Source organism: Gymnoscopelus braueri, assembly GCF_963280865.1.
Source record: "Gymnoscopelus braueri genome assembly, chromosome: 19".
NCBI classification, from domain to species: domain Eukaryota; kingdom Metazoa; phylum Chordata; class Actinopteri; order Myctophiformes; family Myctophidae; genus Gymnoscopelus; species Gymnoscopelus braueri.
Genome location: NC_137621.1, coordinates 34856758 through 34882118, shown reverse-complemented (window position 1 = coordinate 34882118; position 25361 = coordinate 34856758). Strand labels below are relative to the sequence as shown.

Below are 25361 nucleotides of genomic sequence, written 5' to 3'. Positions count from 1 at the left end.
CCTATAACAAGCGAACGGGGGGTCACGATGTATTCTTTTTTTTTTCACGGAAGCACAGAGAAACCGTCCGTGTTTAGCAACGATCTGGAGATCTATCATACTGGAGATAAATATTATGTGACAAATGACAAATAAAGCAATCTTGAATCCTGAATAACTAATCTATGCCTTATAGATAGTTAACATATATATATATATATATATATATACCATATAGATGGCTAACATACGTACATTTATAACTCATTAAGTACCAGTTTGAGAGTAATCTATTAGCTATCTACAAGGCATAGTTTAAAATCCTTAAACAACAATTAGCAAACATTTAACAAGTCATTAATAACTCTTTAACAGTGTGTGAATGATCTATAAACTAGCTATAATGGATAGTTATTCAAAAGTGTTACCGCTATGTCTTCTACATAGAGCCAGGCATGGTCCTGTGTTGGGAGTTCCATCTGGGACCACTAACAGTGAAAAATGACAGACTCCTAATGCTGTAATGTGAGACAACAAATGCCATATGTTTATGTTGAATAAAAGATGTCTGCCTAAGGCTCATGTGCCTCTAGGACAGTGCAGTCTGGATTTGCCAGCGTGAGAACTTGTCTTCCGAAGTTAGACAAGAGAGTTGGGACTGTGGGACTGTTTCACTGATAGTGAATGAGAGACTGACTCTGCCTTTGTATCTTTGTAGGCACACAGTGGGTTTGGCCCCATCTTATCATTTAGTGTGTTTTATCATTATATAAATTTGAAACAAACCATAAGCATCATAACACCATAGCACCATAACATTCTCAGTGTTCATTTAACATACATCATTATTTCACCTTTATTTTTGAATGTTCATGCTTTTAGAACTTACAATAGGGCTAATGACTAGATAGTGGGCCAGTGTCTTCCTCAGGGCACATGGCTGTTGCTGGGATGAAAGGTGTGACCTTTTGTTATGGGACAACAGTGTGCAGATCTAACTCCCAGGCCAGTTCTCTTTCAGTGGGACGGTTTTCAGGATTTCGTCTCTGTTGATGACATCATCAACTAGTGTCATGGATGTTATGAATTAGAATGTATAGGAATGCTATCATTTAATAACTATCTTTGTCTGTGTGGTGTCACTGTGTAGTTATTTTGGAAAAGGTGTTCTAGACATCTTGTCTCATGACCTGTTACCTAGGCAACCAAAACCTAGCTGCCATGCGTTCTTGTCAATACGGATAAATGTCAAAGCAAGTTATAGATAGAATTGTGTGTCATAGGGAAGGCCTTGACTCAGGTGTGTTGTCAGGAATGTGATGACTTGTGTAAGGATGACTTTATTTAAGGTGTGCTGGAAAAGACAACTGGGAGCCAGGCAGGGTTTTCCATTACAAACAGGGCCAGCTTAAGCCTTTGTGGTGCCCGGTGCTTGGACATCACTCTTTGAGATCTGAACTTGTGTTGTTTTGTCTATCGGTATCTGAGTACCTACAGTATATAATGAAGATTCGCATTCACACTAGACCCCCTCCCCCCTGCCTAAGGTTTTTAGACTTATCTTGACTATAGATTCGAGACTCTTGTAGTAGCGTCCACCCATCCACCCAAAAGATTGAATTTTTAGGGTGGATGTTTCACTTGGAGGAGAAAATGGAAATGATATTACAGCTGGAGTCGTCGCCAAGGCGTTTTCCCATCATGGCGGTGACAGCTCGGTCAAAGTCAACCAGTTATGAATAGCGACTTGAATTGAAGTATGGGAGCTCTCAGAGCTGAGACCCGCAGTGATGAGAGCTTACAGGAAATCAGCAGAAGAGCCGCGACAGCCAGGGAATGAAGTTAAATTCAGAGGAGCTGTCTCTGGTGTCTACACACACACACACACACACACACACACACACACACACACACACACACACACACACACACACACACACACACACACACACACACACACACACACTTTCTCTCATTCTCAATTTCCCTGAATCTCTCTCTCCCAGTTATTGCTCAATGACTCTCTATCCCCCCCCCCACCCTTTCTCTCTCACTCTCCTCTCTTACGTATTGCCATCTCCTCCACTTTTCCCTGTCGCTCTCTTGTCTTTCCCAATTTCCCCATTCGTCTTCATTTTTCCTGCCCCCCCCATCCTTACCTCTCCTCGACACAGGCTGGTGTGTGATTGTGAGAGCCATCCTGTTAGAGCCTGGGGAGAGAGGGAGGAAGAGGGGGATAATGTCATGTTCTCATCACACCTCCCCCTCTCTGTCGCCTCCCTCCGTTTCCTCTAACCCGGAGGCCATTTCACACAGAGAGCAGAGTCTCGGTATGCATGCGAGGCTAAGATGGATGGAAACAAGTCCCGGACTTTTTTTCTCCCCCTGTCATCCTTGACAGTTTTCCTTCACATGCATGTATGCATGAGTGGTGGTTTTACCCTTGGTCAAGAGAGAGGAAGAAAGAAAGGGAAAGAAAGACGCTAGCTTCTAAAAACATCTCACTTCAAGAATTGGAATGACATGTAAAAAAGAGAGAAAGATATGCCAAGGAGCATGTTAGAAACAAATTGACTCAAACGGAAATTAAATTAAATCAAACATTTAAATAACATCCAGATATAATTAAATGTGTAATGAAATCAAAAGGAAAGCAAATTCTGTGTGCGTGTGTGCCCACGTTCATGCGTGCGTGTGTTTTTCACTGAGGGTGGTGTGTATGAGACTTGTCACATTCCACTGGTTTCCTAACCTCAAGGTGCGTTTGCACCGAGAGGAAAGCGTACTCCCACAAGCCATTGACAGTCATACAGTCTACCACTCACCTTGAAAATTGTATATCAGTGCTGTAGTTTTTATGTAGTAGTGACACTTGCGGGCAGTTTCAGTTTTGGTTCCGGTTATGGGTTCCTTTCTTTGGGTACTATATTAAAAAACAAACACTGCTTTGAAACATTAGGACTACACTTGTTTTGCATTTAGAGTGAATTTGGTAATTTTTTTTAGCATTATTTTAAGTGTTAAATATTTTAAGCATACATGGAATATCTTTTTTTGTGAGCCATTATCATATCATCCAAAATCATTTACTGTCGATGTTCCCGCGATTGATAAATAATAGTGCAGACAGGGTACTGACCTGGAGATGTTTGAAGTATTCTACCGGGGGACTCCAACTTGAAGTTGACTCCTGGCTTGGAAGACTGTGCCACATTAAACTGGAATACAGGTCAACGCGAGCAGTGATCGGTTCAGCTGTCATGTCAGCTGTCAGACCAAAAACATATATGAATATTCATCAGCCCACATGAGGAATTAATATTGAGATGGAGAGGGCATCGATGGGCTCATCTACATCCTGACACACTGACTGCCATGAAAAAAAAAGTACTTGTCAAGCCTTGCCATTTCCTTGGATGTTCTCTCTGTTTGATTTCACTGACATGGCCCCTTATATGTCTCCTATTGCCTGTCTACAGTTGCTTCCTGTCACTGCTATTGGTGGCTGCAGTGGTCTGGAAGATCAAACAGAGCTGCTGGGCTTCAAGACGACGAGAGGTAAGCTAAGCTTATAATGCACACTTAAGCATTGGCATATTCATGTTGCAGTAAGTTATCTGCAGATACCTAGGCCTGTCACAATTATTACATAATTGCCTAATCACAATTATTTGAGATAATAACCAAAACAAAATAAGAATCGCCATAGTTCCATGTTAAAAATGTCCATATATTTATTTATTTTTTAGAAATAGCAGATCTACAAGCTCAAAACGCATCATAAACGACGCGTTTTGAGCTTGTAGATCGTCTATTTCCACTATATATATATATATATATATATATATATATATATATATATATATATATATATATATTGTTGTTGTATAAAGTAATTAAAATGTGTGTTATCTGCCCCGTGCAACTTTTGTTTACGAAGCCTAATAACCAAACAGAAATGTAATTTTTAGTCATCATGTTCACAATGTTCAACGACAGAAACACAATAAAATCGTTAATCGCAATTATTTGAGTGACAATTAATCGTCAAGTAAAATTTCATAATCGTGACAGCCCTACAGATACCAAGATATACATGGCAAAAGTTGGGGGAACTATCTCTGTGAAAAAGAATTGCCTCTATATTTTTGCAATTGAAATCTTCTTCCTTGAAGTCACTGTTTATTTTGTATAAATGGCCAGAAAATGAGTTGTATGAGTGGCGGACAGACTGAGTTGACATGCGTGGCTTGTGTGGCTAGATGATGGACTTAATGAGTCTATGAAAGGCAGACTGGCTGGATAACTGGCTGGTTGCTTGGCGGCGAGCCTGACTGACTGTGACTGCAGAATAATGCCAAGCCAGCTGACACTCTGTAGAAACTTACTGAAAAGTAGTAGCGGTTTGAGAGAAAATTACATTTTCAACACCGAAAAATGACAAAATGCATTTTCACATTGCATTCCCAGAAAGGGGTTGAGTACCTAGAGTGGTTGAAAAGGCATTCATCTATGTGTGAATGCATTTTTGTGTTTATGTGTATATACCTTATGTATGTGTGCGCTCCCATGTGAAGCACAGCTAATGTTTGTACTTGTGGCTTTTGATTGGCACTTTCACACTCCATGTGCCTGCTGAAGTGGCTTTTGGCCGTAACCATACGGCAAAGTACTGTAATCACCTACATCCCTCTTAAGTTCTACCAGCCTCCCCCTCTCCACCCCTCTATCCCCCTCTCTCCATCACACAGCTTTGCTGGTGCAAGCTAACCTTTTGCACCCAAATAAGCACTTAACCCCAAAGAAGAAATGGAGGGCACAGATACAGAATAGTGTATTGCCCAAGTATAAAAGCTGAGGTTTGGTTCGTAGTAGTTAAAGTAAAAAATGTTTCAAACCGATTGACCAAAATATGAATGTGGGAAAAAAGAGAGAATTACAGTGAGTGCAGGTTAGATGTAATATAGAAAGTGCATGGGTGCCTCCTATTTGCAAGGAGTTGGTACGTTGCGCTTTTAATGTTCATGCAAAGACATTTTCAAAGAAATTAAAAGGACAAGGCAACTGAAATGTGTTTTTTAAGAAAACACTATCCACAATGTTGTCAAGGTTTACATTGACAAACGTGCACAAAAAGACAGCTAAGCTTGCTTATTTGTCAGAAGTAATAGCCTTGAATCATGTCATTTTACGTACATAAGTAAAATTAACGAACCATCGATGAACCAAAGCCACAATAGCATCCTGACAGTAAATCACTTAAAGCTGCAGAAGCAAACTTTGGAGAAATGAAATCCCAAGTGCTCTTGGTCGAAGACAGTCAACATCCAGACCATTAATGTGGTCTTGAGAGAGAGAGACCAGTATCAAGTACCAATGACGAGATGATATAGATATAGGAGAGTATTAACTTAAGCTTATTTACAGAATCTGCACACAATATCACACTGAATATTACTGTACACTGTTACTCTGTACAATTGTTATTCTTGTGCCGATGTGGGGTGGAATCAAAATGCCGGAGCGGAATCAAAATGCTGGGGCGGAGTTAGGAGACAGTCCTTCCTGCAGCATATATCCTCAATGTTGTATTTCAGAAATATAAGCCATAAGTTTGCTTTATGTTCTCTTCCTTTTATGTTCTCTTCCTTTATGTTCTCTTCCTTTCACAAACAGGACCAATCAAACGGGGACATCAGAGCATTGAGAATTTAAGATGTACCTGTTAGTGTGATAGAACACCACATACAGAGATTGACTGCTTATCATCCAAATAGGTTAGGAAATATAGCGGCCATATATATTGACTGCATTTTTTACCCCAAAAGGGGTATTGTCTTTTGTAATGTTGCACAAAGAGGCATAAGCAGTCACCATTTTTAATTATAAAAGCATAACAACAATGGCAGGCATATGCAAACCATGCTTAATTATCACCAATGATCCCAGCTGGGTACTTGTGGGGAGAGTTAGAAACAGCAATCTGAGACAGCGATTTTTCCACTGTGGTCATAAAGAAGAAAGGGGCCCAAGTGATCGTTCCAAATCATAATGTTATCCGTATTAAGCATTTACCTAGTCCGCCAGGAGCTGACTGGACCAAAATCATGCCAGAATAAGCACACAGCTACACAAATACAAGGCAGCCGTTGTCACGAAGGGGAAGCTTTGGGTGGTGTTTGTTTTGGTTTATATATACAAGTTCTTTTTTTGTATTATAGTTTTGCCTTTTCAGTAGGTCTTTATTTCATCATTTTGAAGTTATTTGCATTTACATTTCAGGTATTTAAGATGAAACGACAATAGAATAAGCCTTAGTTTCTACTGCTCCAGCATTATACAGCACATAACCTATTGTAAGTTGGGAAATGTTCATACTGTTCAATCAATAATCCATGTGTGTTCATTGGAAGTAAACAGGACATAATCAGATACCTGCTCTTTCACCAACTAAGGTTTAACATACAAGGAAGGAATTTTACATACACACTTACACAGATGTAACACAGGCACAGCTATACAGTATAAATATAGAATATAAGAAGAGACAAGTATTCAAAATATTTGTCTCATTGACTGTATTGTGTCTCCAGTGTTAAGAACAGTATTTACCATATAAGAGTCAAGGGTGACAGTGAGTGGAACTAAATACAGTGAAGTGGATCTGATTCAGGGTGAGAGTTTTTAGGTACAGTATGACAATTTTGCTTGCACATGAATGTGAATGAAATGGAATATTATAACACTTTGCCTCTGGTCTCATCTCAGAGACGGTAAAAAACAAAGAAACATTTAGTAACATACTGTACAAGCATTATTTTGGTATCAAAACAACAATCAAAACAATGACCTAGTTTAAGCGGTGTATAAAGAACCTTTTTGTGCAGATTTTGTTGGCATTTTGGTTCTTTGACGCACAATTACATAATAGTAATTCACAAACAGCAGAGGAGAAACTTCTTGAAAAGTCTTCATACTCCCTTGAAGTAGTTTTGTTGTTTGTCGTTTTATTTCTGTAGAAAGGTCATGTATCACTTCTTGCTTCTTTTCTAAGCTTTAACATTTCAAAGGTTGAGCCATTAAGAACATTTTTCTCCAGCATTGGTTTCCTCTACGTGTGCAGCATTGTCTTCGCCTGGGGAGTGTATATTATATCAATGTATTGATACCTGGTCTTGGCTCAATTAAATACCCCAGCCTCACTCACAGGAGACTAACAGAACAACAGATAAAAGAATCCGGATTGATTTTTGTTGCTGCTGTTACAGAGGCAGTGATTATAGATGTAAAACTGTATAAAAGTTTAGAAAACTATAGAAAACTATTCTATTTGGTTTTATATCATCTCTATCAGGTTGGACAGTGGTTGAGGAGATTAATAAAAAAATGCCATGCTTGAGTCGCCTTAATTGTCAACATATTCCTTAATGATAATAATGGTAAATTAATTTACTTAGTACCTCTCTTGAACAAACTCCATCGTGCTCTCAGTGTTATCTTGAGATAGGCTATCTACTCAAATACCTACCTTTTAAGTTGTGCTATGTAAATGTATCACTTAGACAAGGTTTTGTTTTTAAGTCAGACACAGTGTGCCTCCTTTCAGACAATGGCTAATCATAGACCCTCACTCTAATTACATTACTATTAGTAACAGTAATGTCATATTAAAATGTATAAGAGTAAACGTGTATTTAAATACCAGCCTAATTGGAACTGTAACCTAATAATGGCCCGGTGCAGGCCGGTGCAACCATAAATAAATAAAAGCCTGCTGCAAATAAACGCCCAGGGTCCAAATCGATTTTGTGTATTAAACGCCCGGGGTACTATTTGGAAATATACGGTATGTATTTAAATAGGCTACATGGGCGGGACACTACATGACAAAATGTATTAAGTGTAACTACTACTATAATGCAGAAAGTTACAGTTCAGCATGAAGTCAACATATTTAGATAAATACTGACCCAATTTATCTGAAAGGCCTATCTGCCCCAGCCAATTGGAGAGAGAAAGAGAGAGGTCAGTCATTTGAATATTTGTATGCTGGATAAGATTAGGCAAAAAACGTATACACGGTAGATAATACCAAACATCACAACAGTTGTTGTGCAAATCTGCATACATACTTTACTTACTTTACTACAAACTACAATAGGCTATTGATCATCCCTCACATCTTTCTGTGTCTCCCTTGCAATGTTCTGGAGCCTCCCTGCACAATAAAATCCTTTGGGGTCCTGTAGGATAGAAGGTGATCTGGATCAATAGGTGGGCTAGCTAGCAAATCACTTCAGAGTGTCAGGTCAGAACACCAGTATTGATGCTCAGGTGAGTTTGTGAAGCAAGATAATGGAGTCCAGCATTAGACTGTGATGTGAAGGACAGCTACTGTGTGACAATTGCACATTATTGTATTATTCCACTCGACCTATGCATGTTATTATATTTGTTGAATGTATGTAACATGTTTGAAGCCGTGAGAAATATCAACTTGTCCTATTCACGTGAGCTGTAATGGGTCTGAATGCGGGGATAATGGAATCAGTGGTGCCATCCGAGGTTACAAATAGAGGGTGTGGCACAGGGGAGGGGGGTTGAACCAAACCGTTGTGCCAGGTTTAGTTACAAAGTTTAAACGTGACAGTAAGCTGCAGCCAAGGTTAAAGGACTTTCGAGCCCAGCGGAGGTAGGAACCTGCCGTTGCTGCCGTGCCGTGGGATTTGAGCGCTGTGGTGGTGAGCGAGACGCCGGTCGGTGTTGGAGAAGGGAGGAGCCGAGGCCGGTGAAACAAAACCGAGCGCCCAGTTCTTTTTGGATAACAAATTAGAGGGGTACCCCGAAATGTAGTTATTATTTGGGCCGCTGCGCGCGGACGAGACTTATCTTTTCGTTTGGATTAAGGAACTGTAGCGTTCGCGGTAGCGCAGTGAGAAGAGGACGATCACGTGGACTGTTTATTATTTATCTAAACCTCGTGTGTGCGTGACGGACTAACAAACGCTGTGCGTGTGTTTATTGTTTGTATTTGAATTGTGATCCGCGGGGTTACAAAGGACAGTGGGATTTGTTTGGGTTGGGAGGGGCGGTTGAAGTAATTATTGTTTGTTGATTTATTTGTTTGTTGGTTGTTTATTTTATTTATCAGGGAGAGAGACGGGGACAGAAGTGAATTCCGAAGTGTTATTATTTGATTTAAGTACCGATTGATCTGTCAATTCATTCCAAGGCTTCTATATAAAAATCTTATCAGTTAAAAACCCACCGATCCTGTTGTTTTTCCTTTAGGTAATAACTATCCTTTCAGTTATAAAGGCAGATTGTTACAACTGTATGTGTGTTGTCTTTGGCTGAGTTGTACAACCCTCTGAGTTAAATGAACACTGAGGATTTGTGTGCAGAGGCACGCCTCACAGTTTGGAAACCCTTAAACTGAGACCATAACGGGTATTTCACCTTAATTAATTTTTACGGCGTGGCTTTGCAAGAGGCTAACTGTCTGTGACAAGGTCACACACTCATTCACACACACACACACACACACACACGCGCGCACACACACAGCACAGACACAGACTGTCAGATAATTTCAGTAGTAGCAGACCACTAATCATTTTCTTTGCTGTGTGGTAACTTCATCGTTAAGAGCGCCTGTCCGTCCCAAGAGGCTGGGGATTGTTCCGTTTTTCTTCACTTGTGGTCCCCTCCAGGCTTTCCATATTCAGGCTGCAATTATCCGGCTATTATTACTCGGCTTTTGCATCATCCAGTCAACGACACGTTTGTATCTACTTATGCCCATGTTCTTATCCTCTACCATTCGTGGTACAGTAGATGGCAGTGGTGGTGATGGCACAAGTCTCTTTTTTTGTGGCTAGCCTCTGGAATTTGGGGCGTGTGGGGGTCTGGACAGTTCTGAGGAGTATCCGTATATCTCACGGTCACTGTGGAAACAAATGTTCAAGTCTGAAGCTACGTTTCCTTAAATGTGTCTGTGTGTATAATTGTGCCTTTATGCATATACTTTGTGTGTGTGTGTGTGTGTGTGATTGCATGCTGTCTAGAGTCTTAATCAAAGCCTTTCTTTGAGGCCTGATAGCTCCTTTGAAGGAGCAGGAACCAGCAGATGGCCAAAGGCAGACCAGCACCAGAGCAGACATTTTCTGAGTTGTAGAGATACCCTGGCCTTTCAGTCTGAATGAATCTCTACCACAGCACGACAGGCTAATGTCAAACACGGCTAATTATTCCCACCAGAGACATTTGGAGGAAAGCAGGACTTATCCCCTGCAACCCTGTCAGCGGGGGATAAAAAGGGCTTCTGAAATGATCCCAAATGAAGATTTGGTCATTATCGACTCATTAAATTGTGTGGAAATTAACACTGAGGATTTTCCTGTGTATGCTTTGTCCATAAAACACTCAGGATTGTAGCAAAACTTCATAGTCACTTTCATCAACACAACTGAGGCTATCGGTGACCAGTCCTCTAGAGTTCCATAAAGAGCAACTTAATGTTACCCCATACAGATTGTGAAGCCTAACGATTCATTGTGAGTAGAATATTTCACCCACCATTATTACAAATCATCACTACAGCCATTGTTTCCAGATGTGCATATAGTACTATTGTTCCGGGAATAGAGCAGGTCTTTGCATGTGTGATCACACTCGGCCAATAGAGCGTCGCAGTTCCCGCCCACTTCCTGTTTTTTTTGGTGCCGGAAGAAAAAACTCAATGCATTTTTCCATTGACATTTCCAAAAATATTTATATCTATTAATTTAAGCCTCGAATCAAGCCATCACGAGATGACATGAATCATGACCATAAAACGTTTTTTTCTGTGATTTTTTTTTATTTTATATTTAATTATATGATATACTATATTTAATAAATACCCTTTGTTTTGCCGTTTTCAACAAAAAAAAAATCACAGAATCAAACGTTTATGGTCATGATTCATGTCATGTCATGATGGCTTGATTCGAGGCTTAAATTAATAGATATAAATATTTTTGGAAATGTCAATGGAAAAATGCATTGAGTTTTTTCTTCCGGCACCAAAAAAAACAGGAAGTGGGCGGGAACTGCGACGCTCTATACCCTGATTCTTATTATCTTAAAATAACTATAATAATCTATTAACACTGAAAGTCTTATTTTATGTGTGCGTGTGCATATGTGTGTGTATGCGCGCGCATTTGTGTGTTCATGTAATCTGGGAACCCATCGGCAAAAAAATATATATATATTTTCCTTTGAATTTGCGGAGCTCTGAATCTGTCTTTAGAGATTAGTGTTCATGTAACAATATCCTTGATCACTGCCTCTGCCGTCTGGCGGTTCCCCACATGTATGTTGTATATTCTTCACTCGGTTGTCTGAGGCGGATCACCACTGGAAGGAGACGGGACAATGGCTGCCTAAACGTTGTGGGTGTGGTGCCCCTCGACATGTTTATCACCCCATTAAACTGCTCCCACCTCCCAACCCATGCCTTCGGCGGTCTCCTCCCTTATCATCCATAAATATGAATGAGAGCCGAGGTGTCACATCTACATGAGGTGGACGTCTCCCAACACTCCTGGAAGTACCAGTCATTATGTCATAAAACGAGTAGGGGGCTGCTCAATGACCTGGGGATGTGTTTATTTTTATATATATATATATATATATATATATATATATATATATATACTCACACACATATACACACACACACACACACACACACAAGTATATATACATACTACTATACACACACGTCGATCCCGAGGTCTAGTATATACTGTATAATATACTGTATATAATAGCAGAGCCGCATCACTAAGCGACGTGTCGATCAGTGTGTTTCAGGTTTCAGTACCCAGCATTGGCCAGGTTATTGCGTGGGCGAAATATGCTCTCTCTACCTGTCACCTTCTCCCTCGCCCTCTTTCTGACGTCCCCCACCACAGAAACATAACACTGATTTGCCCCGTCGGTCATGTCCAGTCCATATATGGGCGTATTTTACTATTTGCGCCGTCGTCTTCAGGCATGTCTGTGGATGTGCACTTGCCACAGACAGACCCTGCCACAACTTGGACTTTATATTGCAGATTATATCTCATGTGCCATGATAAAGCTCTCTCCAGTGATAAACACATGCAAAAACACACACATGCTTCCACTAGCGTTTCCTTTTATAATTCTGTTGTGGAGAAGTATACAGTTGGAAAAAGGTTTCTAAAGACTACAGGAACCAGAGCAAAGATCTGAAGCGCTAACATGACAGGCTGCTGGGGGAGGGGGGGTTGATGAGTTCTCTGTTAAGACATTTGGTAATGCTTTCGTTTCCCTGCGGCTTGTGTCAGTACTTTAGTACAAATCTCCTCTAATACGTAATGGACTCGGAGCCATTGTAGATGCTGAAAGTAAACACAGTTCTACTCAGAATTATAAATCAGAGTCACTTACAGTATAGCTGTAATGGAATTTGTCTTGGTGACACTGGAGAGGAACATTAGCTTAAGAAACATTAAAAAAAACAAGGGATGGGGGGGATTATATGGACTTAGAACAGCGGATTTTTACTCTGCATGTGCTTGCAGTGTAAACTCATCTTCATTAATTATTAAACATGTTTACTAAGTGACCATACCAATGCCACCAAAGTTTTTTGTTTGGGGTACCTGTTTTATCATTATGCTGCTGTTGTATGTACTTTAGATTATGTACCTACATACAGTAAGAATTCCTTGCATTTATTATAATGTATATTAGCCGCTAGCAAGTTGTGTTGCAAATGTGGTGTATTTAGGAGCTTTTAAGGAGTGAAGTCAACTCTAGTGATAATATTCTCGTGCATTTATAGAATTTTGCATAAAATGTAAAGTGGCCACTTTAAAGTGAAATGTCACCGAAACCTTTCTGTCTGGGCTCACTTTTGTCCTCTCACAGAGTAGGAGTAATGAGTCAGGGCCTGGAGTGGAGTCGTTTTTAAATGGCTCCCCAAATCCGTCCTTGTGACCGCGTCCTTCTCCTCAGTGAGAAGTGCTGACCCTCACTTTTCAGCATCCAAATGTGTCACTGGGGCTGCTCGTATCATCCTGGCCTGTCTGTGCCTATCACCTCCCCGCTAGTGGAGAGAAAACCACGTGACCTTTGACCAGTGGCATCAGTCACCACAACGACTGCCATTCTCTGCAATCATTCTCCGCTGTCTTAGCTACTGTGCTGCTCCATGGAACCCATGCCCATTGCTCACGCGCAAACGCATTACACGCCAAGCCACACACACACACACTTTTGCATTAATTCACTCTTACATACACATTTTTTTTTTACTTTCATCCAGCACACTGTAACGCTTACTCAAACACAGATGCGCACTCATGCGCTTAGACTTAAACTCATACACAGCAGTATAAACGGCACTAATACACACACACACTCACACTCACCCTCATTCAGGCTTCCACTCTTATGCACTCAGTTTAACTTTTACTGTATTACACTGAATAACTTTATTCTACCAGGTTCAGAACCGACTTACAGATTAACACATTCCATGCCAGAGTTTAATCTCATAATGTACTCACCAGTGCCAGCGTTTTATTGTTGTTTTTTTGTTTTTTTCATGTCGCCACAGACCTCGCTAAATAAGTTAAAAGTGCGCGTTCATTTGGTTCTAAACACACAGCGGATCCGTGAGAAACGGCCAGCGAAAACAGTTTCCAAATCCGTGCCGCCATCTTGAAGCTACAGCCGATCAACGGTAAACAGTGATCAGCGAGGAGAAAAACAACAACCGAGAAAATCGAGTTTTAAACAGGATCCCAGACAGGAAGCGGATACGATCGAAAAAACCGGAACCCGAATAATTCTGTTTCCGACCGGAAACGGAAATGGATCAAAAAAATCCGGAAAGTGCACCTGGGGCAAAATCAATGGGAATCGGCGGTTCGCGTAGATCTACGCGACTGGCACGCTGCGGCTTTAAATAGGTTCGCGTAGATCTACGCGATTGGCATTCAATGTGTTAACAGGCAACAAGTAGTGATACCGCTGAGGAGTCTCTTCTCACAACACACACTGGTTCCCTGAGGCAGATGTCTGGGTATGACTTGTACACAGTAGATGATTGTAGTTGCCCACATGAGTAGGAAGAAAGAAGAAAAAAAATCTTCGTCAGCCATGCATGTCAATTTCTTATCACAGAAGTTCATATGTTTGGTCACAGGAACATTTGGTCACAGGAACATCTGTTTTCTGTTTGACACGGCTCTGATGTCTTATTCATTTCATCCCTTGCATCCTTTTTAACACAAAAACATGCTTTTTTTGCTGTCACATTTGTTGTCAGATCGCCAAAGCTGTGATCCCTTATTTAGTAAGGTCAACTTTAGGGTTTCCCCATTATATGGAAATTGTAAACTACCTGCTTGTAATGTTGAAACTAAAATAACTCATTCATTCAGTCTCCTCAGCTCTTATTTCCTTACCCAACCATTTTTTGCTGCACATGATCTTGTCCTACAAATGTTTTTCTATACGTCCACTGTGAGGTGGCTTTGGCTCTCAGCCACGCACTCCTTTACTAAAAGAGAAAAAACATCTCAAATTCCTTTTCTCTTCATCTCTTATTTGCTTATATAGCAATTATTTTGCAATTATCATCCAATAGTCTTGGGTGTGTACTGTTACCTTTATGCTGTGTGGTTGGTTATCTGACTTACTAAATAAGAGAGTTATTGATCACTGATGAATCTGGCTGTCTGTGATCTACTCTTGTCCAACTGTTACCTTCAGTTCTTATTTCCTGAACTAGCACTCTTATCATAATGTGATTTTCTACGGTCACTGGAATATTTTGTTACTCCTACTGTCTGGTCTTGTTGCTGGTGTCACCGTTTTATCTGTATATTATTTCCTTAGCTGGCACTTCATCATACTGTACCTGATCATCATAGTGACACAGGGATATTGACTTGGTGGTATTGATCTGCCCCAGACATTCTTTAGCTTCTCTGACTTGTAATATAGGCAATCTAGGAATTGACCCGGGGGTCGGGTTTCCCACCCTGTGAGTATGACGTAATAGCAAAATGGCCACGGAGGGAGAGCACCACCAAAATGCCTCAAACTGTAAATATAAAAGTCTGTTGTAAAATTCAAAAAGAATATGAAATACAAACACCACCCTGTTTGTGACGTTGCCGACTGGAAAGCACTGGAGGTGTCTTAAGGCTCAATAAGAGTTTGTCCCTGCCCTGTCAGAGCCCAGGACAAGGACACACACACAAAAAACTAAAGCTGCATTAAATCTGTAATAAGCCCAAGCAGCTGCTCAAAATGTTACTTTCACAATGTACGTACAGTAGACAATTGAAATTGATAAATGTATGCCTACTGCCTTCTTGCACATGCTGCTAAGCATACCATACCTGACTTAATTGGTTTATCATACTTGCCATTCCACCTGTTATGTGTTTATCGTATCGTATCTATTTTATTCGCCACACAGTCTAAACATGTCCAACCAACATTTTGCTGCTTGTACCTGTATGAACGCCAAATCAAATGGGTTCATATCTGAGCCAAGTCTCCTGAGGAGGCGCGTCCTAAGCCTGTCTTGGACGGACGTCTCCAGACGTAAAAACAGATGATGTACCTAAGTATGCCCTTGGTCATTGTTCAGACTGGTGTTACTGTTGTGACTCGCTTGTCTGGCATATTCTGCAGTGGGACATGCAGCGATGATGCACGTACAGTTGTGTTACAGTGTGTTTGAAATTCACATTTAGCTTGGTCTCAGCCTGGCTGAAGCTGTTGTTTGCCCATCATTGTGTGAATATTGATGACGGTTTATGTGTCTGTGGTTTGCCTGCTGACTGGAATATGGAGAAATATGTGAATTGTAATGGCCTCTCATAGATTCAAAGCAGTTTTTTGATTTGCAGTGCACAACAACAGACGTTCTCTCTCACAAACCAGTTGGATCACATGTCAGGGTTATCTTCGCCTTTTCATTCTTGTACCATATACAGTGTGTGTGTGCGTGTGTGTGTGTGTGTGTGTGTGTGTGATTTCATCAAGACAGATTCAAACCTACTGCTTTGAAGTTTTTTGGCTGTTGCACTAAATGGCCTCACCTGGAAGCTACATGCTCCTGTCTTTCTACACAGCTTCAAAAAATGAAGGACCTTAATGAAGGCGGACTAGCTGTTTCCCCCCCTTTGTATATGAGGCGATAAAAAAAACATCAATCCTCTGCGTAAGGCCAGAGTTGAGATGTCAGCTCTCTTTCGCAATTTGAAAGCTGATTTACCAGTCATGCTGTATGACAGCCTTTCTTCAAACCTAAGAGTTGTTCGCATTCTCTGTACATGCTGTCAATCCCCTCCATCCCTCAACCCCCTCCCCTGCTTCCCATCAGTGGCTCTGTCCTCTCCAGATGGGAGGTGAGGGAGAGCCCGCCTTACCTCATTTGACCTTCTACAGAGCATGATGGAGGGGAAAAATTGCAGACTCTCTCACTTTCTCTCTTTACCTGGGCTTCTCTTGTTGGTTGTCCCTCCCTCCCTGCTGGAGATGTGAGATGGATCGGTCAAGGTGACCCTGACTGGCCTGTCTGCCTGTGTCTGGCCGACTCACTCTGTTCTGCACCGTCTGCTCGCATCCTGCTACCATTCTTCACACTTCTCTCATCCATCCGGCAGCAACACCGCTGTTTTCACATTTCTGTTTCTCTCTCCCTCCTCCTCCTCCTCCTCTTCAGCTTCCTTCCGTGCAGGGAACAAAATTTACTTTTTGTATTACCAGCTAAGGTGGCTGGTAGATAAAAAAAACTACCTGCCTGTCTGCTTGGCCAAAACATTATACATTTATCTTTTGTATATTGCCATGTGTTATTATTGCTATAAAATACTCTCAAATGATATTCAATGAATATCATGAACAGCATAAGGAATATTAGCATAATTTGGAGTGGACTTAAGGAATAAGTTTAAACTGCAGATATTTATTAAAACCTTTAGTATATTTATCTTGGTGGTTCAAGGTGTCTTTATTGTTACATCTTGTGTACAGGTATATGAGTAAAATTATAATACTTTCTATTCCTCTTCCTGAGACAGTTCCTCAACATGGTCTGCCATAGAGCCTTCCTTCTTGTACGCACTCCATCTCTGTTCCAATCAGACTTAACCTGAATACAAACAACAAGAAAACCACAGTGAACGCTTAGTTTCTTTTGCTCTCTCAGAGGAGAGCTTAAAATGGCAGCATGTGCAGTGTGCAAGTCTTCACCTGCTTCATGGTGCTGAAGCCTTGTTCACAGACAACTGTGGACGCTGGGATGGACAGGGCCTGGTGTGGAGTCTATTCACTTCAGACCAGGACAGGTTTCATAGATTTCCCTCTTGGTACAGTTTTGATTTTAAGATTGGGTATTTTCTCTTCACAGACACCTGCAGTTCAGGTCTTCCTTGAAATGATCACAAAGGTTCTCAACCTCTTATTGTCACCAAAATCTAAAAGATAATGGCATGGAATAAATCCCCATGTGTCAGAGTGCATGTTCATCTCATTAAATCAGTTAGTCAAGCCAACTCAACTAAACTAATATATCAAACTTCATAGCCCTGTTTCCAAGCTTAGTATAAAGCAAGAGCAAAAACTTAAATCTCCTGCATTGAAGTGACGTCCTTAAACCTGTTATTTTGGGCCGCAAGCTACTGGTGACTTTAGCCAGCTTGCTGTCCGGATTTGACTGCTCTGTTGTCACTTCTGACCAACTCCGCTCCCTCATATCTCAGGCCACTGTTGGCCTTCATCACGGGCCGTTCTCTAGGCATTTTATTATTTCAAAAATATTTAAAAAAAAATATGTCTCCTCTCAAACTTTTATAAATGAATTTAGATGTACATGTCATGTATACCAATGACTGAGTACGTTTAGCTATCCACAGTAGATTTAGCCTTTGAATTGCAAAGAGCAAAATAATGACGAACTTGGTTCTGCACTTCTCAAGCACAGTCTTACCCAAGGGAACTATATGCCTCTGCAATAGTTTTTCCAGACGTCTGGAGCAATGCAGACTGCAGAGTGCCTGCTCAAGTAGCAAATGTCATGTCGTACAGGTACCTACAGAGTTTCATCAGAGAGCTTTCCCTAGCAGAGCTGAATAATTTCTTTTTTTGCTTCTGCTTGCTGGACCCCACACCCTGGGTGTCAAGCCATTGAATCTGAAATATATACACACACAAACAAAATTGCGATGAGCTTCATTGCAATTTTGTTTGTGTGTATATATTTTAGATAGGCTATGACTATGGAAGGACACTTATACTGTATATATGATAACGTCGTTGTCGGGCAGAAACCTCATTATGTCCAAAACTGTTCAAAATAAGCAAAAATAATAGATCTATAAGCTAAGCTGAGCTTGTGGATGAGCTATTTTTGCTACTTTTGTGTGACACTGTAGTGTGACGAAGTAGGGCCTTAACTTAAAATATGGACAAAAGAGGTTTCTACCTGACAGAAACTGAACTGTCAATTAGGATAGACAGGAGAAAAAAGAAGTTACAGGAGCGCTACTGGTATCCCTCAGACCCCCGGTGCTCATGAAAGGGAATAATGTTCAAGAGAGGAAAAATATGCCAGAAAGCCATAAAGCCAGTATGCCTCTTTGTTTGAGGTGTTTGATTTTGTCCCCACCCCTGGCATCAGAGCTGATGACTTCAATACCAGACACTCTTAGAGTTGTATCACTCCCATGTTGGGTGCCGATGTAGTGTTTGGCCATAGGATAATTAATATTACCAGTACAAATAAGTTACCTATGCTCAGCTACTCTGTCAAGCAGTCTCCTTTTTGTAAGACTTACTGTATATAAAAGCAACCACAAGTGCATTCTAGTCGATACACAACATAGTTTATAAAACTGGTGATACGATTTGGGGTTTGGAATAGGGTTTTGTTGCTAAACAAATCTGTGAAAGTGTAATTTTGCCTTTGATAGTTGGAGCCCTTCTGAAAGCGATTCCTGGGGGTTCACTGAATACCTCCCATAGAGAATAGTCACTTTCAATAATGTCCAAGTTTTTGTTTATGATGTGTTTGATCTGAAGAGCTTCTTTGCTATAGCGTGTGACAAAGTAAGGTTTCTGGGTTTGTTCTTGTTATGGTTTGGGGGTGAACAGATTCCTTCTTTCAAGTGACATGGCTTTGTCATGAGCCTGTTGTTGATACCCTCTATGTCTGAAACGCTGCTGGATGTCCATAGTTTGAGTCTGGAAATCCTTATCGGAATCACATATGCGCCTCAGTCTCTGTATCTGACCATAAGGGATATTCTTAATAAGCCATAGGGGGTGAAAACTGTCTGCATGTAAAATAGTTTTTCGGTCAGTTGGTTTTCTAAAGATGGAGGTGTGTAAGTAAGTATCCTTGGTCATCCTTTGAAATCCGTAGGTCCAAAAAGTTAATGACTTGGTGGTCATATTCCAAGGTCAACTTCAGGTTTTCATTAACACTATTCACATAAGCATGGAAGAATAAAAGTATATCATCAATGTATCTCCCCCACCACACAATTTTGTCTTTGAATGGATTAAGGTTTGAAAAGATATGATGTTCTTCCCTTAGTCCCAAAAACAAGTTGGCATAATTAGGTGCAAAACATGCACCCATAGCCGTCCCTTTTTCCTGCTTATACAGTTTGTCCTGTAGGTCTATCCCACTGCCAATCCTTTCTTCTCATCTAAACTGACACAAAAAAAACATTAAAGAATAACAAGACTAACAGTCTAAAAGCTGGCTCACGCTTCATAGAGACCATGCGACTCCTTACGCCCTACTGAACTAAAGTGTTTTGAACTGGCCGACCGACATTGGCATCCTTAGAGCCTCATGCTCTCGCTAGCAGGGCTAAAAACAGAAACACGAGAACACACTTTTGAAACCAACGAGTGAAGGCTATACTGCCTCATCTAAGTTCCCCATTCATTAGTAGTTGTGTAACGCCCTTGTGGTCCGTGCTTATACTGATTTAACAGTGCAAATGAAAACTGGGCAACGTGGAAGGAAAAGCAACAACAACAAAAAACATACACCTTTCCTATATTGCAGGAAGCAGCTTTGCCTTCGGCGAAGCTGCTTTAAGCTTGTGAGGTCCCTGTAGATTAGCCGGAAAGATGCTTATGGATTCTCTGAGAGCTGCCCTCCATCTATATCTCTCTCTCTCTCTCTCTCTCTCTCTCTCGCTCTCTCTCTCTTTCTGTCTCCCTCCGGAGGTCAGCATTGCACTGCTCTACTGCACAGAACAAAAGAGGCCTACTTCTGAGGTGATCAATCGTGAAGTGAGAGGTAAGGATAGGGAGTTAAAATGAAGGAAGACGGGAGGGAGAGTGGGGAGAGGGTAGGCGTTGAAGGTCAGGGCTACTGAAAAGCCAAAAGCTTTAACGGAGGGGAAAGCGCACGCTTACTTGACTTTACAGGAAGATCTTGTTAATGGTTATTCTCTGTGTAGTCGAGTCAAAGTTAACAAGGCTCCACTCGAACCTGACAGGATGTGGGTTCATCAAAATGTGATGAAACGGGGCAGAGGAGCAGCCACACTGCCCCTGAACATCGTCTTCTACCTGTGCTGAGATGAGTTCAGCCATGCCTGAGGCATCCAAGAATACTCCAAAGATTGGCTTTGGTTGGATAACGTTTGGAGAAAAAATACAAACACACTTGTGTGGCCAGATACCTATAGTACGGTATGCATCATATGTGTGGATTTGTACAGGGTTATGTGTGGACATAGTTTGTGTGTGCATGTGAAAGAAAACTGTTATGCATGCTTTTATTGCACATACTGCATATACTGCATGCATTCATACTGTATATATTGCAAATGATTTTTTATATACTATTAATGAGAGATGTGTGTAGTCTAGGTGCATAATATCTACAGTGTTCAAATGCATGAAGTCTACAATGTATATATTCATTTGCTTTATACTACAAACCACTCACCACTTTTCCATATCCCTCTTTCCGTGTATGCTGTGCCAATCATCGTCTCGCATTACCCCTTGCACTCGTGTGTGTGTGTGTGTGTGTGTGTGTGAGCGAGCACATAATACACTAGCCTCTTTGTCTCCCAGACTTCCCGAGACAGTTCAACAGCCCCTTTCTTAATCTGTATTCCACAGAGATGGGCGTGAATAATTAGAGCACAGATCAGCACCGGGGTCTCATTACCCAGAATGCAATGGGCACCTTATCGGCCTGACCCCACAGCGCACTCTGGGTGACTCCCCTCTTCCGTCCCCAATCCCCTGGTATATCATCTGACTCAACCCTAACCTCTCCCCAGCCCTCGGCACTGACAGCCCCTTATCACGCCCCTAGCATCTCCTCATTCTGTTTCATCCCATCACTCGCTTTCTTGGGTTCGTGTCTCTTTCTGTTTGTTTCACATCTTTCATCACCCCATTTCTCACCCAAAGCTGTTTTTTTTTCTCCTCTTCCCTTCCACTGTCACCACTCTCTTGTTTCATGTCATCACTTAATTCTTTTCATGATTCCTTCCACTTCTGTTGTCCATTTTTTGCTCTCTTTTACCGTCCCCATTCACTCTCATCCCTCGCAATCCCCGCCTCCTGCACATTCTTTCTGACTCTGTCTTCCTCTGTTCCTCCGTTAAATTATACCCAGCACTGTCATTCCTCTACATGTTCTTCTTCTCTTGGCACTGACAAACCCCACATTTCAGAGAGCCAGGAAGTGGGTCTTTGGTTGATGAGGGTGGATGTCTAGAGTGTTACAGAAGACAATTGGTAGGTTGGGTCTGGATGAAGTGTCTGCCCATCCAGTACAGCTACCGGCTCCCCAGTCCGTCCAGTCAGAAATGACTGCTGGAAGTTCGGCTGAAAGAGAGAGAGAGCAGCAAAACAAAGTGAAAGAGAAGGGGGGGGGGTTGCTCAGTGGGAGGCAGGTGGGGGGGTGGATTGAGAAAGAGAGACATGGATGGGTTAAGGGAGAAAAGGACAACTTGGAGGGGAAGAGAGGAAGATGAGGAGAGGACAACAAAAGAGGGAGATAGTCTGACGGATGGGCAGAGAGTTATAATAAAGGAGAGAGGGAGGGATCAAAGCCTGCTCTCCTGTCAGTTCTCTACCACCACAAACCTCACTCCTAAAGAGAGAGAGAGAGCAGCCCACATCACTTCACAGATGAAGTTTGCCGCTGTCCTCTCTGTACCTCTCTCCCTCTCTTCTGCTCTTTCCATCAAACATTCCTCTATACTTTGTCTCTTTGTATCTCACTATCGAATCTCTCTCTTCCTCCCATCCACCACTCTCTCTCTCTGTGATCCTGAGGGATGGTTGAGCGTTCTCCCATGGACAGAGTTTTGAAGCACACATGAGTAGATAAAGTGCATCATGTGCGTAATGTGCATGTACTGTATGCGCGTGTCTGTGTGTCTGTGTGTGTGTGTGTGTGTGTGTGTGTGTGTGTGTGTTTTGAAATGTCTTATGTAAATGTGTGTGTGGGTGCACACATGCGAGTGTGTATGTGTGCTTTCACAATTCACACAGTCCCTTTTTCCCAGGGGTGAAGGCTTTGAATGCCTGCCTCTGTTGTTTCTCCTCAATTCTGTCTTCTCCTTCTCGAGTATCTCCTTCCCCTCTTCCCTAAGCTTACTGTCACTCTTCCACCGCCTACCCCCCCCCACCCCCCTCCAGCCCCATCCCTCTCTCTCCCATGCACACACTGCTGACGCACTCAATCTCTTTGGCACACTGCTGCTCACTTTGTGAATGCTCAAACAAAATTCCCTAAGATGTGTGTGTGTGTGTGTGTCAGCATGCGCATTACATTGCATGTACCATATGAGCAGATGAGTGATTGGTTATGCACCGCTATCTCTATGTTTGCGAAGTAAACATTTCACTATGTGCCCGCATGAGTTTGTGCGTTCATTAAAGTGTGCACGTACGTGCGTGTCTCATTGCACATGTGCTGTTTTGTGCAATTGCGGCATGTTTTTAAAATTCCATGCAGTGTTTGTGGAGGGTGCAGGTACGTGTATGCAGATGTTTGCTTGTGTAGGTCCCAATGGACATGCCGCATAATTAGGTGTATTTTTGTCATCTGTGCAGACACTAAGCATGCACTCAATTATGTGCGTGCGCACATGCATGGGAGCAAATGAGTGTATGCCCGGCATTGCCCGCAAATATGTTAATGCACATGCAAACCGAGTGCATACTGTATGTGCACGGCTGTACAGTTGCTTGTGGGTGTCCACAGGCCTCATAAGTAGGTAATACTCATAATATACAGTATATGCACAATTAATGGAGCTTGGGAAAGCTATTTCTGCCAAAGTCAGGGTATTTGCTCTTGTCCACACACACACACACACACACACACACACACACACACACACACACACACACACACACACACACACACACACACACACACACACACACACACACACATACAGTACACTCACACTCATTCTACCCCTGCAGAAAACTCTGAACCAATTTAAAGAAGTGGTAGGCGACCGTGCTGTCACTCTTAGCTGCTGGTTATCTTCACAGCAGACAATGTTTGCTGTACAGCTGCGCTCACTCAAGAGCTCAGCTTAATAATTAGGTTTAAGTTTGGTGCAAATCATATATTGTGTAGGATTGCTTCAAGGGCTTCTGTTGTTTCAAAATTAATTCATCCCTGAGTTGTGCGGGGTGACATTAGGCCTTAACCACTGGAACCCAGCATTTGGCATTTGCCAAAAATGGCAGATCTCAATGTGTCGCTATTTGACGACGTTGTGAGCTTGTAGATGGGCTATTTTCGGCAAAGAGATTTAAAGTAAAGAAAGTATAGAGGGTTCAAGTGGTTAAAGCTTAGAGAAGCAGGGGTTCAAAGCCTGAAAGTTCCTTGTTCAAAATATAAGACAGAGAGAAGAAAAACTGCTTCACTGGTGGGGAAATTAGCACTTGACCCCCAATTTGCGCAACAGGCCAGTAGACTACTGGAAACTGGTTGTATTGTGTAGCTCCCAGTTGTTTGTCTTTACTGTATTACTGTGGGGTACAGCATTGCTGCAAAACAGTATGTGTTCAGCAAACCTTCCCTAGATAAGATATCAAAGTGAGAGAAGCTGTCCATTTTAAATCAGACTGGAGTAGGAGGTAGCTAGGCAGAAACGTTGTTGTTGCCGTTGGCTCCTCACTTCAGCAAATCTCCCCTGGACTCAATTGAAGGTTAAAACAGTAATGCTAGGCTGTCTGTTTAAAGCATACTGGGTCGTGGAGGAGATTTGCAGCCACTACTGTATGTCTGCCTTATAGCAGGGAGCCATCCATCCTAGCAGATTCTCTCTGAATGAATCCAAAACAAAAATATTGTTTTCTTGGATAAAAGGCCCAGATACGTGAGGAGAGAGAGAGAGAGCTAAACGGCACACGGTCTATAGAGTTTGTTTACTCCACCAAGCACACCCCACTGCCCCCTCTGGAGCGTGTCCAGTAAATCAATCCACATGCCCAGTTCTGATCAAGGAACGCCAGTTAAGAGAAAGGATGTAGTCTGCAGGCAGATATTGGCAGCTGCCTCTGCATGTTAGGTGCCGCCAAAATGTTTGAAATGTGTCTGATGCTGCTTCCGAATTCAGCCTTCACTCTGCCAGAACCCTCAAAAAATGTCCAAAGATACGTAGTTTCTGGACAAGTTGGACACTTGGATTGAAGGGCCATTGAAATTTAATGGTATATGAAACTTGCCAACAGCTGTCATTTTTAAAAAAAATAAAAGTATAGAGAAAGGCATACACTATTACTAAAACAAATCCGAAATATATCCAATAAAGTCATAGTAGGACTACATAATAAAGATAAGCCAAACAATAGTGCACAGGGAATGTAAACTCATGGCCTTCATTAGGCACCCTTGTCCAACTGTACGTTACGGCAAATGTCTAATGAAGCAACCAATTACATGGCAGCAACTCAATGCATTTAGGTATGCACACATGGTCAAGACAATCTGCTGCAGTTCAAATCAATCATCAGAATGGGGAAGAAAGGGGATAATTGATGGGTTTCCCGTGCACGGGCATTCCCTACTTATTAGTATTCACTTTTTTTCATGACATCATGCAGGTAGCAATGAGCTGTGATTTCATTCATTGAACATTTGAACATTTTTCGGGGGACATGCATACATACAAAAACCCTGTACTAGCACCATAAAAATAACATCAATTTTACTTATTTTACTTAAGCTCATTGTTTCAAAGAAAGTGTCTTCTTTAGAATGGTTTGTGAATGAGGCCCATTGAGAGCCTAACCCTTAAGGTTTTTAAACACCTGAAGCGTGA

The 25361-nt window shown here is 41.7% G+C and overlaps 1 protein-coding gene across 2 annotated transcripts in view; it reads left to right on the top strand.

Annotated features, from left to right (window-relative positions):
• The window catches only part of atrn (attractin), a 162872-nt gene that overhangs the window by 114227 nt on the left and 23284 nt on the right, over window positions 1–25361 (top strand). For both annotated transcript variants that reach the window (XM_080413852.1, XM_080413851.1), the window contains exon 26: window positions 3459–3537. In XM_080413852.1, the coding sequence (XP_080269978.1) occupies window positions 3459–3537 (79 nt within the window). The remainder of the gene's footprint in view (window positions 1–3458; window positions 3538–25361) is intronic.